Below are 14,271 nucleotides of genomic sequence, written 5' to 3' on the forward strand. Positions count from 1 at the left end.
TCAGTTGTGAACTCGGAAATGTAGGATAAATGTCTCTGCTGACGAGCTGACCAGGGATCGGAGACTTTGGAGAAGGCAAAGGACAGAGGCTTATAATCGGTGAAAGCAGTGAAAGGCCTGCCTTCTAGAAAGTATCGGAAATGCCGGACCGCCAGATACAGCGCTAGAAGTTCCCGATCAAAAGCGCTGTACTTCAGTTCGGGCGGTCTAAGGTGCTTGCTGAAAAATGCCAAGGGTTGCCAGCGGCCTTCAAGTAGCTGTTCCAGTACCCCACCCACCGCGGTGTTGGACGCGTCTACCGTGAGGGCAGTCAGAACATCAGTCCTGGGGTGTACCAGCATCGTGGCGTCTGCCAGGGCGTCTTTGGCCTTAACGAAAGCAGCCGCAGCCTCGTCAGTCCAGGTGATGTCCTTGCCCTTACCAGCCAGCAGCGAGAACAGAGGGCGCATGATACGGGCTGCTGCAGGGATGAAACGATGGTAAAAGTTGACCATCCCAAGGAATTCCTGTAGGCCTTTGACTGTGTCGGGGCGGGCAAAATGACGGATAGCATCCACCTTGGCGGGTAGGGGTGTTGCCCCGTCGCTGGTGATTTTGTGGACAAGGAAATCGATAGAGTCAAGTCCGAATTGGCACTTGGACGGGTTGATCGTGAGGCCGAAATCGCGGAGGCGGGAATACAGCTGGCGGTGGTGGGAAAGGTGTTCCTGGCGGTTACGGCTGGCGATCAGTATGTCATCCAAGTAAATGAACACGAAGTCCAGGTCTCGGCCTACCGCGTCCATCAGCCGCTGGAAGGTCTGCACGGCGTTCTTAAGGCCGAACGGCATCCGAAGGAATTCGAACAGGCCGAATGGGGTGATAATCGCAGTTTTGGGGACGTCATCTGGATGGACCGGGATTTGGTGGTATCCCCTAACAAGGTCCACTTTGGAAAAGATGCGGGCCCCGTGTAAGTTCGCTGTGAAGTCCTGGATGTGAGGGATGGGATAGCGGTCTGGGGTGGTGGCGTCATTCAGCCTGCGGTAGTCACCGCAGGGCCTCCACCCTCCGGTGGCTTTGGGGACCATGTGCAGGGGGGAGGCCCAGGGGCTGTCTGACCTGCGAACAATCCCCAGCTCCTCCATGTGACGGAACTCTTCCTTTGCCAGGCGGAGCTTGTCTGGAGGTAATCGTCGTGCTCGGGCATGAAGGGGTGGCCCTGTGGTAATGATGTGGTGTCGTACCCCGTGTGTGGGCCTAGAGTTTGTAAACGAAGGTGCCAAAATCGATGGGAATTCGGCTAGGAGCTTGGCGAAATCGTCGCCAGAAAGGGAAATGGAGTCCAGGCGCGGGGCTGGTGGGCTGATTTCTCCCAGGGGATAGGTCCGGAGAGTGCTAGAGTGGACTAACCGCATCCTTCGCAGGTCGACTAACAGGTTGTGGGCCCAAAGGAAATCGGCTCCTAGGAGTGGTCGGGCGACAGTGGCAAGGGTAAAGGCCCAGGTAAAACGGCTGCCACCAAAGTGTAATTGAAGGGTACGGGTGCCGAAAGACTGTATCGTTGTACCGTTGGCGGCATTGAGTAGAGGACCTGGTGGCCTGTCACGAGTGTCGCGGCCTGTCGGGGGCAAAATACTGACCTCCGCTCCAGTATCAACGAGGAAACGCCGTCCGGATTTCTTGTCCTGAACGAATAGGAGGCTCTGTCGGCGGCCAGCCGCCGTAGCCATCAGCGGCGGCTGGCCCTGGCGTTTCCCTGGAACTTGCAGGGTGGGCGGCATCGACGGGCCTCCGCACCCCACCTCTGATGGTAGAAGCACAGCTGGTCACCCGTGTCGTCGCCTGCGTTCCTGGGGCGTGGTTGCTTGGTTGCTGGGGCTGGGCGAGGCGGGCGTTGGGCTCGCGGCCTGGTGATTTGACTGACGGACGAACCGCTCTCGCGCTTGGCCCTCCACAGAACATCTGCCCGGGCGGCCACCTCACGGGGGTTGCTGAAGTCGGCGTCGGCTAACAACAAGTGGATGTCATCAGGGAGCTGTTCGAGGAAGGCCTGTTCGAACATCAGGCATGGCTTGTGACCCTCGGCCAATGCCAGCATCTCATTCATTAGGGCGGATGGGGATCTGTCCCCCAGGCCGTCCAGATGAAGCAGGTGGGCGGCGCGCTCACGACGGGAGAGGCCAAAGGTCCTAATTAAAAGGTCTTTGAAAGCCGGGTACTTATCTTCCTCCGGAGGCGACTGGACGAAGTCTCCAACCTGGGCGGCTGTCTCCTGCTCCAGAGAGCTAACCACATGGTAGTACTTCGTGGAGTCGGAGGTGATCTGCCGAAGGTGGAATTGCGCTTCGGCCTGGTCAAATCAGACGCTGGGCCGAAGTGTCCAAAAGGTGGGCAGCTTGAGGGCCACTGCGTTGGCTGCTGCGCTGTCGTTCATTTCGCGGGTCCAAAAGCCGTTTGGACCGTCAGGGTCACCAATGTAGCAGTTGCTACCGCGGAATAAAACAAGACTCTACTCGGAGGATTGCCAAACAGAACTGGTTTATTTTCCTGCCTTGCGCGGGCCCTTTAAGGGAGAATGTTCCCGCCCAAAACAACCGGTAATGACGTAAGTCCTACGTCATCAGGACTTTCCCGTGCGCGGGTTCTCCCCGTCGCCATCTTGGGCCTCGTCGCTCCGACGCCGCGCAACCCGACTGCCGAGCCGGTTCGCCCAACTAGACGATGAGTTGCCACATTCCTAAATTTATAAGTTCTTTTGCTAAGCATCTCTGCAAGAAGACCAAATTAAGTAGAAGGCATGAGGTTTTAATTTTGAATTGAGTTAGCTTTTTATAGGATTTGCTAATGGTGCTAATTCAAGTCTTTAAAGCTTTAATGTGTTATCTCCCAAGCACCATCACAAACAACAGAAGACGATGGTGTTTTCATTTTCATTCAGATTTTAAAAAAAAATTCTCAAATTTTAGTCAATTTACAACCTTCAGTATGTACATTCTGAAAATACTAATTGGTAATAAGTTGATGAGTGTGATGGAGAGGGGGTGGTACAGGGGGAGAAATATTGTAACAGAGGATAAATCCAGAAAACAAAAAATCTATGAGTCAAGATATACCAATTTTTCAATTCATGTTTTTAAGATCGCAATTCAAATTTAACTCTGTGCACTCTGCCTAATGACTGATCTTTTCATTAAAATGTGAAATGGCATTTTATTTAGTGTGCGGTCTTGCCTTGCAGAACAGCTTACAACAAAACCATTGATATTATGATCACTTTCTTGCTGATGTTCTAGAACATGAAACAGTGGTTATAGTCTCAGTTCAAAGTACATTGTCATGTTAAAAACAAGATTTAATGAGGGAGCATTAGAGAAGCAAGGAGAAAAAATTGTGAAGACACACAAATGACATTGAATGTGAACAGATTTTTGTTGCACTTTCAGCATGTGTATTGATAAAACCAACGATGAGTACACAAGGAACTGCTTTATTCTCAATATTTTTGTGTGGAATCTGTAATCTAATTCAAAATGGTGGGAAGTGCATTCAAGATAATGTTTTCAAACCAGTACACCACAAATAGATATTGCAATACAGACTAGTTACAGAAACTATTTTATTGCATTTTATTTGTGTAAATTATCAAACTTGTCTCTTCCAATTTCGATCTTTTGAAGTTACAAAACAATCAGGTGGGACAGGGAAATGCATAACAGTGGAAAATGAAAGGTCATTTCTCTTCATACTTGTGCAGATTTTACTGAGCTTTCATTCTAGTTTCTCATACAGTAAACTGTCTTGCTGGCCATCCTCAAATTAATATTCAAAATCATATACAGCTCAATTAGTCCAGCATATTTAAACAAGAGGTACAAAAAACCTGAAGCAGTCAAATTTTCAGCATTCTCTGGATTAGAAAAAATTAAATTCAGAACATTCCCCTTGTAAAAATCAGCAATAAATCACATCTAATTGGTTTAGTGAGGCAACTATCCCTTTACAACTGCAATTTAGAATTTAAAAATATTAAACTCAAAAGCATGTTTTTGTACATAATCTACACAGATTAAAGCAAAAACAATTTTAAGTAATTTTTAAATAATTTCTATATACATGGATGTGAATAGACAATACAGAAAAAAAAACAGAATATGCAGCTATACAATGATTATTGAACAACCCACTAAATGGCTTTTCTTATAATCCAGGATGGATGAAGGTTTTCAAAGCTTCAACTAACTGTTTACCACAAAATATACACCATCTGGCCTTAAATAAACCGACTGGATATACTAATTTCAGTCTCTGACCAATTGCAAAAATTCTTCTGTAAAGGTGTTTTAAACATTATGCTTAGGACAGAAAAACAAGCTGATACCTGATCATATTTAATTCAGTCTGCAATAATTTCAGTAGTACTTAAAAAGGGAAAAAAGTGCAAGGTTTTATAGTCATGCTCTCTAGCAGCAATATCTAAACTTGAGATGAAAGTCATAAATTTCATTGGTGCAGTGACGTGTAAATGAGCTAAATTTAAAGTCTCCGAATCTATTAAGTGAAAGTCACATAGAAGGAATGCCATCTTAAATACGAGGTTTCTTGCTCTGATACAAGCAAAAGCAAATACTTAACAAGTAATTTTAAATTTGTCTCATGATCTGATAAGGCAATTGAAAGCATACATTTAAGTATATAAATTCCCAGTATCTTTTCTATCAGATCATAAGGCATTACAACTGCTTGTCCATTCACAAGTTGAACCAGTACCAATACATTGAGATACTTCATTAAATAATTGATTAGCCTCAAATTGCTTTGATAATAACCAACCTACATAAAATAGGTGCCTTATTTACCAATTACAGATTTACTATTAAAATTTAATTTAATATGCTCTATTTTCAACATTTTCTTTCATAGCTGGTGTTTAAAAGGTTCTGAAAAGAAGGTAACAGTGAAGCTTCTAAAAAGGTTCTACTTAGTATTTAAGAGATTATGTGGAACTCTGCTGAGCTCACTGTGCTATATTAAACCAATTGGTTCATAACTCTGTGCCTATTGTCAACTACTTGCAGCACAACAAGGCTTATTCAAGTAATAGGGGTTCCAAAACAAAGAAAGGTACTGCTAATTTTGAAGTAATTCCCTGCACCGTCACAAATTCGCAATTGTCATTCTCATCTTATTATAAAGAATGCCAATTCCCTGAAGCAATATGTTGGAAAAGCAGTTTATATACAATGCATACTAAGCATGATTAACCAGTGATCAGAATTAACTAGAAGTTCAGTTAGCAGTGATGAATTTCTCTCTACCCGCATTTTGCATATTTAATATTCCCGTTCTCACTGTTGTGGTTAGTTTCCAATTCTGGATCTCAACAAGGCTGCACTGCAATCCTTCATGATGTGAAACAAACAGATTTCCAGTCATTGTAAGTGGCTCACTGAACTTCACACTGCTGTTCCTGCTCAACATTGTCAAATCACTTCTGGAAGACAGACAATAGGAGATTGCAAAATTAATGCATTGAAATATGAAATAGAAAAATGGCATTTCTTCAAAAATTAGATTATTTGAAATAGTTCTGTTCAAATTTGAATTCAGACATTAATCTAATTCAATGTTCAGAGAGCATCGTTCATAACAAAGAATATATTAATCTTCCACAATCAAAGTTCTTTTTTGTAGCACCCAACTCCATAATCTGGTAAAATCACAAGTTTAGAGAGCTACACATACATAGAGAGGATGATAGAAATTGATGGGAATTACTTCATTGTTCTCCATTATTCTTAAAGCCAGTTTTCCTTCTCCAGAACACTTCCATCACACATTTTCCAGAAGACATGGACATTTATTTTGGTCATTATTGTTTCATGAACACAAGTGGAGAGAATAGTTTGAATAAATTCACTGTGATCTGCTGCAAGGACGTGTTGGAGGAGAGGGGAAGGTTGAGGGCAGGGGTATTTGGGGAACTGCCAATTTATTGCTGGTACGTTTTAGAACAGATTTAATCAAGCGAATTAATTACAATTTTCTCTTCAATGAAATACATCAGAATAGATGATTTCAGAAAAATTGCAATAGCACCAAGTCCCTTCCAAAGAAATAGAAAATAATCCATACATAACCAATCCCCTCTGCTTTTTATAACTAATCCTCACTTGATTCAAGATAATCCACACATTTTAATGGCATAAAATTGACATTTCCCATCTGGATCAGCCTGGTTCCAATAAACATGCTACTGTCATTAGTTTGCAAATAAAAGGATGCATTACTAGTAAGCACAAACAAAAAGATGTTAGTTTACAATTTTAAAGGTGTGCTTCATTTTGATATTCTGGCTTGATGAATTTCACAGTTAAATAGAAGTTATTTTGTTCATGCAGACATAAGAGGCACTAATACCCTGGATCCACAACATGGTAGTCACCACATCAACAATATGATCTTATTAACTTTTTAAAACACTGGCATGGTTAAATGACTTCATACCTGCTGTTTGTTGAGTTTGAATGCCATCTACTTTGGTTAATAATTCCATGGATCCATTTTCCTCAAATGCAATAACTGGATTCACTGGAATTCCAACTTCATCCTGACAATCATTATTAATGGTTTCTGTGGTTACTCTGGTAGATTTTATTCCAAATGAGAGATCAATGTAATCTTCAAAGCTTTCATCCTGCATGGGAACTCCATTCTCTCGGATGATTTTCTGAGCAGAAGGACTATAGAATTTTAAAATAAGAAGGATCTGTCATGTACATTATGTAAACAGATACCAAGATTCCAAACAATTTGCTGTGATTGTTGACATTTTACATGGATCAACATAATGAAAAAGCTTAACCCATCAAAATATTAACAGACCCAAAGCTGCTTTATTCTGAAAAGTGGAACAATGTAACTTTTGTTTGTGCAACCCGTTTATTTACAAGACCAAAGTATGAGAATGAGAATAAAAAAAAAGATTGCAAATTCTAGAAATCTGAAATAAAAACACAAAATACTTGGAAAAATTCAGCAGGTGAGACAGCTTCTGTGGAAAGAGAAACAGTTAACGTTTCAGGTCACAGACCCTTCGTCAGAACTGAGAGAGAAAGCAAATTAGTCTAATTGGCAGAGACAGTTGGGGAAGGTGGATGGAACAACAGAAATATATGTACTGGGGAAACAATGTAACCATTCAAAGGACAGTTAAGCTTCTTTGTCTCTAAAATGTGCATGAGATCATTTAACAGATTAGCAAAATTAGTAATTGCAAGATGTTGGTATAATAATAGCTAAATAAATAATTTCTTTTCATTCAAATATTTAACCCGCAACTCAGGTGCAGATTCTGGAATATCTCAACTATATGTGACTGATTGTAAAGGACCTTGTGTTGCAAGAATTCATTTACTCTGAATTTCTGTGGAGGTTCTCCCTTTTTTTTTAAAAACTGCAGCTTCAACAAAAGACATCCAGAAATCCAGGAAAAACTAAATGACCACCTTTAACCAACTGCACAATTTCATTGGAATTTAAATCTTCCCCTAAAGACCAAGCTAAAAACATTGTGCAATTAATAAGTGAAACCAAATGTCACAGCCCTGTTACCATTTTCATAATCAAAATAGATTCTGATATGGTAATCTACGAAATCAAAGTAATACATTTCTCCCCATATGGTTAAAGATAACATCCTGTACAACTGCATAAAACATTTTATTGTGCCATGATTGCACTTACTGTGTTACTTTTGGATTCCTCAAGTAGAACCCATTAAAAGAAAAAACTCAGCCAGACAGCAGTATATGCTTTCCTAAGAAATCGTAAGTAAATAGCCTAGAAACAAAGTAGATCAGTAAATTTGCATGTTGGAGACTTTCATACCAAATCATGTGAAATTAGAGATCACTAATTCTAAATTTCTACTTGCACTCAGAATGTTTCAGCATTACAAATAGTTGGTTATGGAACTAACCATTTTGTAAATTAGTCACACAACCAAAGCCAACAGAATTAAGCATGTCTCAGAAATGAAATTTATAGTACAGGAGGCCATTTGGTCCAAAATGTCCATGATGGGCAAAAATGGGCTCTTTAGGTTATTCCCACTACCCAGTTCTTTGTCTGTGCTCATCTAGGTTACAAGTCTTCAACTCACTCAAATCTGTAGCACAGAAAAACATGACTTAAATCAAGACATGCCTATGACTTCAATTCTAGAATTGGAATGGTGATAATTAAGTACAGCGTCATATACCTGGTGTCTAGGAGATTTGATATAAAATGTTGAGGTTTAGCTATAACATCTGCTGTGCTTCTGGCTATTTGAGGAGGCCACTATGGTTCTAAGATCAACAACACTCATTTATATTGTCCTTAATGTAGTAAAAGCATTACAAGCTGTTTCACATAAGTGTCATCAAACAGAAAACAATTAATGCTGAGGCACAATAGGACAGATGATCAAAAGCTTTGTCAAAGGTTGTTTTAAAGATTATCTCAAAGGAGGAAAAAGAGATTCTTAGGGAGGGAATTCCAGAAATTTATGTCTTAGGAACTGAAGAAACAAGCTACCAATAATGGATCTGCCAAATTCAGGCATCCTCAAAAGTCCAGAATTGGAGTGTTTTGAAAACAATGAGAATTTAAAAAACACTACACACTGGTTAACAAGAAGTCAATACAGGTCAGCAAGCAATGGTTAATGGGTGAAAGATGCAAGTGAACAAATTTATGGAGTGCATAACTAAAGCTGTCTATGAGCAGACTGGAACAATGACATCCATAGATAACAAACTTGGATGGGATCTTCAGGAGCAATTAAGACAGAATTGTATGGTGTCAAAGAGGTCAGTGGATTTAGTGACAGCATTGATACAAGATCTGAAACTCAACTCATGGTGAAATACAACACCAATTGTCCAGTTTGGTTCTAGACAGCTGCCAGAAAAAGGGAATGGAACCAGTAAACAGAAAACTGAATTTGTGATGGGTAAAAATGAAGACAACAATATTGTTTAAGAGCCTTTAGCTGATACTAGGATGTTATGTACAATCTATAGGTAATTAAAATTTATTAAAGGAGACAACATGACCAATGTGATGATTACTTTGCAACAATACATTGTTCCAGAAACAACTTAGGTTGTGAGAACTGTAGGAATACAAATACAAATTAAGGCTACAAAATAGTGTCAAAATAAAGAACAAATGTCTGATGACTGAAATAATCTGTCTGTAAAGAAAAAGTGCAGAACCACCCACATAAACATTGTAACTCTAGGTCTGAGGGCTACAAACACGATTTCTTGAAATCACCTGGCATTAGAAAGAAATTACTCTTACTCACAAGTGGCAATGAGCCTAACAGGTATACAATCCTCTAGGATCATAAAGCACTGGAGTACAATAGCCTAGTGATCGTTACTGGACTGGAAGCCTGAATTTTGGATCCACTGATCCAGGAACAAATTTGAATCCCTCTATAGCAACTGGGGAATTTAAATACAAGCAACTAAATACATTTGGAATTAAAACTAATCTCAGTAACAGAAACTACTGAATTATTCAAAAAACCCATCTGGCTCATTAATGTTCTTCAGGGAGGCAAATTTACCTTTACCAGACCTTTACCTGGTCTGACCTAAACTTGACAATGAACGTGGAAAAAAAATCCTGGCATTTCCAGTGAAGTTCACATCCCACAAATAAATAAAACAAAATTACAAATGCATGGTAACAGAAAGATTAATAAATAATCCTAATAAGAACATAGAACAGTACAGCACAGTATGGGCCTTTCAGCCCACAATGTTGTGTCGACCTATATAAACCTACTCCATGATCAATCTAACCCTTCCCTCTGACACAGCCAATAACCCTCCATTTTTCTTACATCGATGTGCCTATCTAAGAGTCTCTTAAATATCCCTATTGCATCAGCCTCTACCACCACCCCCAGCAGTGCATTCCAGGCACCCATCACTCTAAAAAAGAACCTTCCTCTGACATCTCCCCTAAAATTTCCTCCTCTGACCTTAAACAGATGCCCTCTGGTATTGGCCATTGCCACCCTGGGGAAAAGGTGCTGGCTGTCCACTCTATCAATACCCCTCATAATCTTACACCTCTATCAAGTTGCCTCTCATCCTGCGTCGTTCTGAAGAGAAAAGCCCTAGCTCGCTCAACCTTTCCTCATAAGATATGTTCTCTAATCCAGCCAGCATCCTGGCAAATCTCCTCTGCACCTTCTCTAAAGTTTCCACATCCTATAGTGAGGGGACCAGAATTGAACACAATACTCTATAAGTGTGGTCTAACCAGAGTTCTATAAAGCTGCAATAATACCTTGTGGCTCTACTCAATCCCCCAACTAATGAAGGCCAGCACACCATGCACCTTCTTAACCATCCTATCAACTTGCACAGCAACTTTGAGGGATCTATGGACTTGGATCAAGCTCCCTCTATTCCTTCACACTAAGAATCCTGCCATTAACCTTGCATTCCACCTTCAAGTTCGTTCTTCCAAAGTGTATCACTCCACACTTTTCTGGATTGAACTCCATTTGCCACTTCTCCGCATCCTGTCTATATCCTGTTGTAACCTAGGACAACCTTCTACACTATCCACAACACCTCCAAAGTTTGTGTCATCTTCAGACTTACTAACCCATCCCTCTACTTCCTCATCCAAGTCATTTATAAAAATCACAAAGTAGGGGTCCCAGAACAGATCCCTGCAGAACACCACTCGTCACTGACCTCCAGTCAGAATATTCTCCATCTGCTACCACCCTCTGCCTTCTGTGGGCAAGCCAATTCTGGAACCATGGCTCATGACTTTCTGGATGTGCCTACCATGGGGAACCTTGTCAAATGCCTTACTAATGTCCATATATACCACATCCACCACTCTACCTTCATCTATTTGCTTTGTCACCTCCTTGAAAAACTCAAATTAGGCTTGCGAGGCATGACCTGCCCCTCACAAAGCCATGCTGACTATCCCTAATAAGACTATGCTTCTCCAAATGCTGTCCCTAAGAATATTCTCCAATAGTTTCCCCACCACTGATGTAAGACTCACTGGTCTATAATTCCCAGGATTATCCCTATTACCTTTCTTGAACAACAGAACAATATTTGCCATCCTCCGATCCTCCGGCACCACTCCTGTAGCCATGGAGGTCATAAATATTATCATCATCAATGCCCCCAGCAATCTCTTCCCTCGCCTCCTGTAGTAACCTGGGTATATCCCATCTGGCCTCGGGGACTTATCTATCCTAATGTTTTTCAGAAGCTTCAACACTGCCTCTTTCTTAACCTCAACATGCTCCAGCACATTAGCCTATTCTACATTGACCTCACATTCGTCAAAGTCCCTCTCCCCTAGTGAACACTGAAGCAAAGTATTCATTAAGGACCTCCCTTCCCCAATGATAACAACCATATTATTTTTGTACCTTTCCAAAATCTGCCTACTTATTTGCTCCTCAGTGTCCCAGTGGCTATTTGGGGGGGGGGGGGGGGGGGGGGGGGTGGGGGGGGGGGGGGTGGCCTATATATATACTCCCAATAGAGTGATTGCTCCTTCCTGTTTCTGACTTCCACCCACACTGACTCCGTAGACAATCCCTCCATGACGTCCTCCCTTTCTGCAGATATGGTACTATCCCTGATTAGCAATGCTGCTCCCCCCCCCTTTACCTCCCTCCCTACCCCTTTTTAATGTCTAACCCCAGAAACATCAAAGCAGCCAGTCCTGCCCTTGTTTTAGCCAAGTCTTTGATGGCCACAACATCGTAATTCCATATATTGATCCATGCTCTAAGTTCAGCACCCTTATTCTTCTTGTAATTAAGTAAACACATTTCAACCCATCCAACTGACAGCATTTATGCCCTATCCACTGCCTATCGTTCCTCTCAGTCTCTCTGCACATCGCATCGACCTTTACACCAACTGCTCCATCATCTGACCTAACACTCGGGTTCCCATCCCCCGCCAGCCTAGCTTAAGCCCTCCCCAACAGCTCTAGCAAACCTGCCTGCAAGGACATTGGTCCCTCTCGAGTTCAGATAGTAACCTGTCCCTTTTGTACAGGTCATATCTTCCCCAGAAGAGATCCCAATTATCCGCAAATCTGAAACTCTGCCCCCTGCACCAACTCTTCAGCCACGCATTCATCTGCCATATCTTCCTATTCTCACCCTCACTGGCACATGGCCCAGGCAGCAATCCAGAGATTACCACTCTTGAGGTTCTGCTTTCTAGCTTCCTTCCTAACTCCCTATATTCCCTCTTCAGGACCTCATCGCTTTTTCCATCTATGTCATTGGTATCAATGTGTACCACAAGAAACTGAATGGAAAAGAATTGAGAAGGAAATAAGAAATAATAAAAGGGCTACATTGCCCAAACAGAGGTTAAATGAGTGCAAGCATGTGCACAGGATATCCCAAGTGATAGAATGAATACAAGCGACTCCTACTGATGACAGGCTTCAAATTAGTAAACCAGCATGCTTCAGTTTACCTATCCTATACTCCACAGTTTATGCATCCTTTTAGCATATTTTACTACAAAATTTAGATTAGCAATTTAAATATCAGAAACCAATTCTGAATTCGTACTGCTCTTACCATTCTTTATCTGTTTGAGAACGATCAGCAAACTCTCCATCATTGCCTGTTTCTTGAATTAATGACTGCTTGTTGGTTACTTCCTCGGGGACCATTGTTTCTGCTTTTGTTTCAGTTATGAAATCAGGGTTCTGGCTGGTTGCTGGAATTTAAAGTAAAGACATTTTATCAACTATTATAAGAAAGGACATTAAATAAATTATACCAATAGTATAATACAGCATCTTGGAGGCAAAAAGAAGAACATTACATAGAATTAATATTTAGAGCTCAAACACCTTTGGGCCTAAATGGTCCAACACTGGGAATTATGCTGCACACCATCCTCTTCCCACTCTAACCATCAACATAACGTTCATTTCCTCTCAATCATTTCTTCCCCTAGGTTTTTGTTAAAATAGGACTAGGCTATTTGTCTCAATGGCCTCTTGTGGTAGAAAATACTTCATCCAATCCAATCCACTCCTTGGTGGGGTGGGTGGATGGGGGAAAGAGTGGGGGAAGAAAATGATTCTCTTCTTATCCCCAGTTTTGTCTCCTTCACATGGAAATATTTTCTTTATAATCATCATCAAATGCTTTCATTATCTTAAGCTTTGTCGGGACATAGCACAAGAGCCAATGCAATCCATACCCCCCAATGTGATAATCAAAAGGCACAAATGGAGAAAGTAGTGATGCAGATAACATGCAGCTCCAGAAACTTCACGAACTATGTTGCCTAACCTATTTTTCCTAAATGGATTACATGTAGCCCTATCAATAAATGGGAAAAGCTGCTGATCCAAATGATTTACTGTGTATTTTTAAAGGTAACAAGACTAAAAACTAAGAGATCACTGACATGTTTCATCTCAATGGGCTAGACAACTAGTGAAATTTCATCTATTTGGAAGAGCGAGGTCAAAATGATTCATCTCCTAAGCAGGGTTTATGAATTCCTGTGAGGTATCCAGCTACACTTTGGAAACTTGGAAATCTCCAGAACAGAAATTAATAAAGTTTTTCCTCACAAGAAAATGTTGCCAAGTTGCTTCATACATTATTACTTTGTCGCAATTTAATCCTTCCATTGACATTACTTCCAATCTTAGCCACTTGAATATTAATGGAGCACTTTGATACATGACTTTTAAACTCATCATCTCAATCTTTTATAAATACAGTGGATAGTTTCTGCCCCAACACAGATCCTTACAAGATATCACTCACCATATCCACCAACAGACACCAGAACCTTGCATAGTACTCAGAGTGTAATCAAACAAAAGTTCAATATAAATTTAACACAGCTTCACAATTCTATTCCTCTAGTGCTTCTTTTTGGACAAAAAGTCTTATTAAACTACATCACCGTTTTGAGTGATTCATATACCTGTAAATTCATGACCACTTTGCTCATGTACACCATTCAGACTCATTTCCCATGAAACGAGGTACCCTGCTACTGTCCAAAATACCCATTATTGCTGCAACTAGCTGGTAGCTTTAACTTGAACATGGAAATAGGCTTTCAGTGCCAGCGAGGACGAGAGTGAACTCATGGAACTGGCAGTGGCTTGGACGTTTCTCAAGGTATTCATTACCTTGGCTTGAAACACAGAAGTCAGCCCTGGTTCAAAAATTTATAGAGACTGAAA

General features: G+C 41.3%; 1 protein-coding gene across 4 annotated transcripts in view; it reads right to left on the reverse strand.

Moving 5' to 3' along the window:
- Positions 1–3,455: 3,455 nt before the first annotated feature.
- Positions 3,456–14,271, reverse strand: part of LOC127575423 (ensconsin-like) — a 101,687-nt gene continuing 90,871 nt past the window's right edge. For 2 of the 4 annotated variants that reach the window (XM_052025283.1, XM_052025284.1), the window contains exons 16-18: positions 12,632–12,773; positions 6,487–6,722; positions 3,517–5,473 (exon numbers count right to left, since the gene is read on the reverse strand). In XM_052025283.1, coding sequence (XP_051881243.1) covers positions 5,463–5,473; positions 6,487–6,722; positions 12,632–12,773 — 389 coding nt within the window. In that variant the 3' untranslated portion in view covers positions 3,517–5,462. Of the gene's footprint in view, positions 5,474–6,486; positions 6,723–12,631; positions 12,774–14,271 lie in introns of all 4 variants that reach the window. The other 2 variants (XM_052025286.1, XM_052025285.1) reach the window with 2 other exon arrangements.

Source organism: Pristis pectinata, chromosome 10 (genome assembly GCF_009764475.1).
Source record: "Pristis pectinata isolate sPriPec2 chromosome 10, sPriPec2.1.pri, whole genome shotgun sequence".
NCBI classification, from domain to species: domain Eukaryota; kingdom Metazoa; phylum Chordata; class Chondrichthyes; order Rhinopristiformes; family Pristidae; genus Pristis; species Pristis pectinata.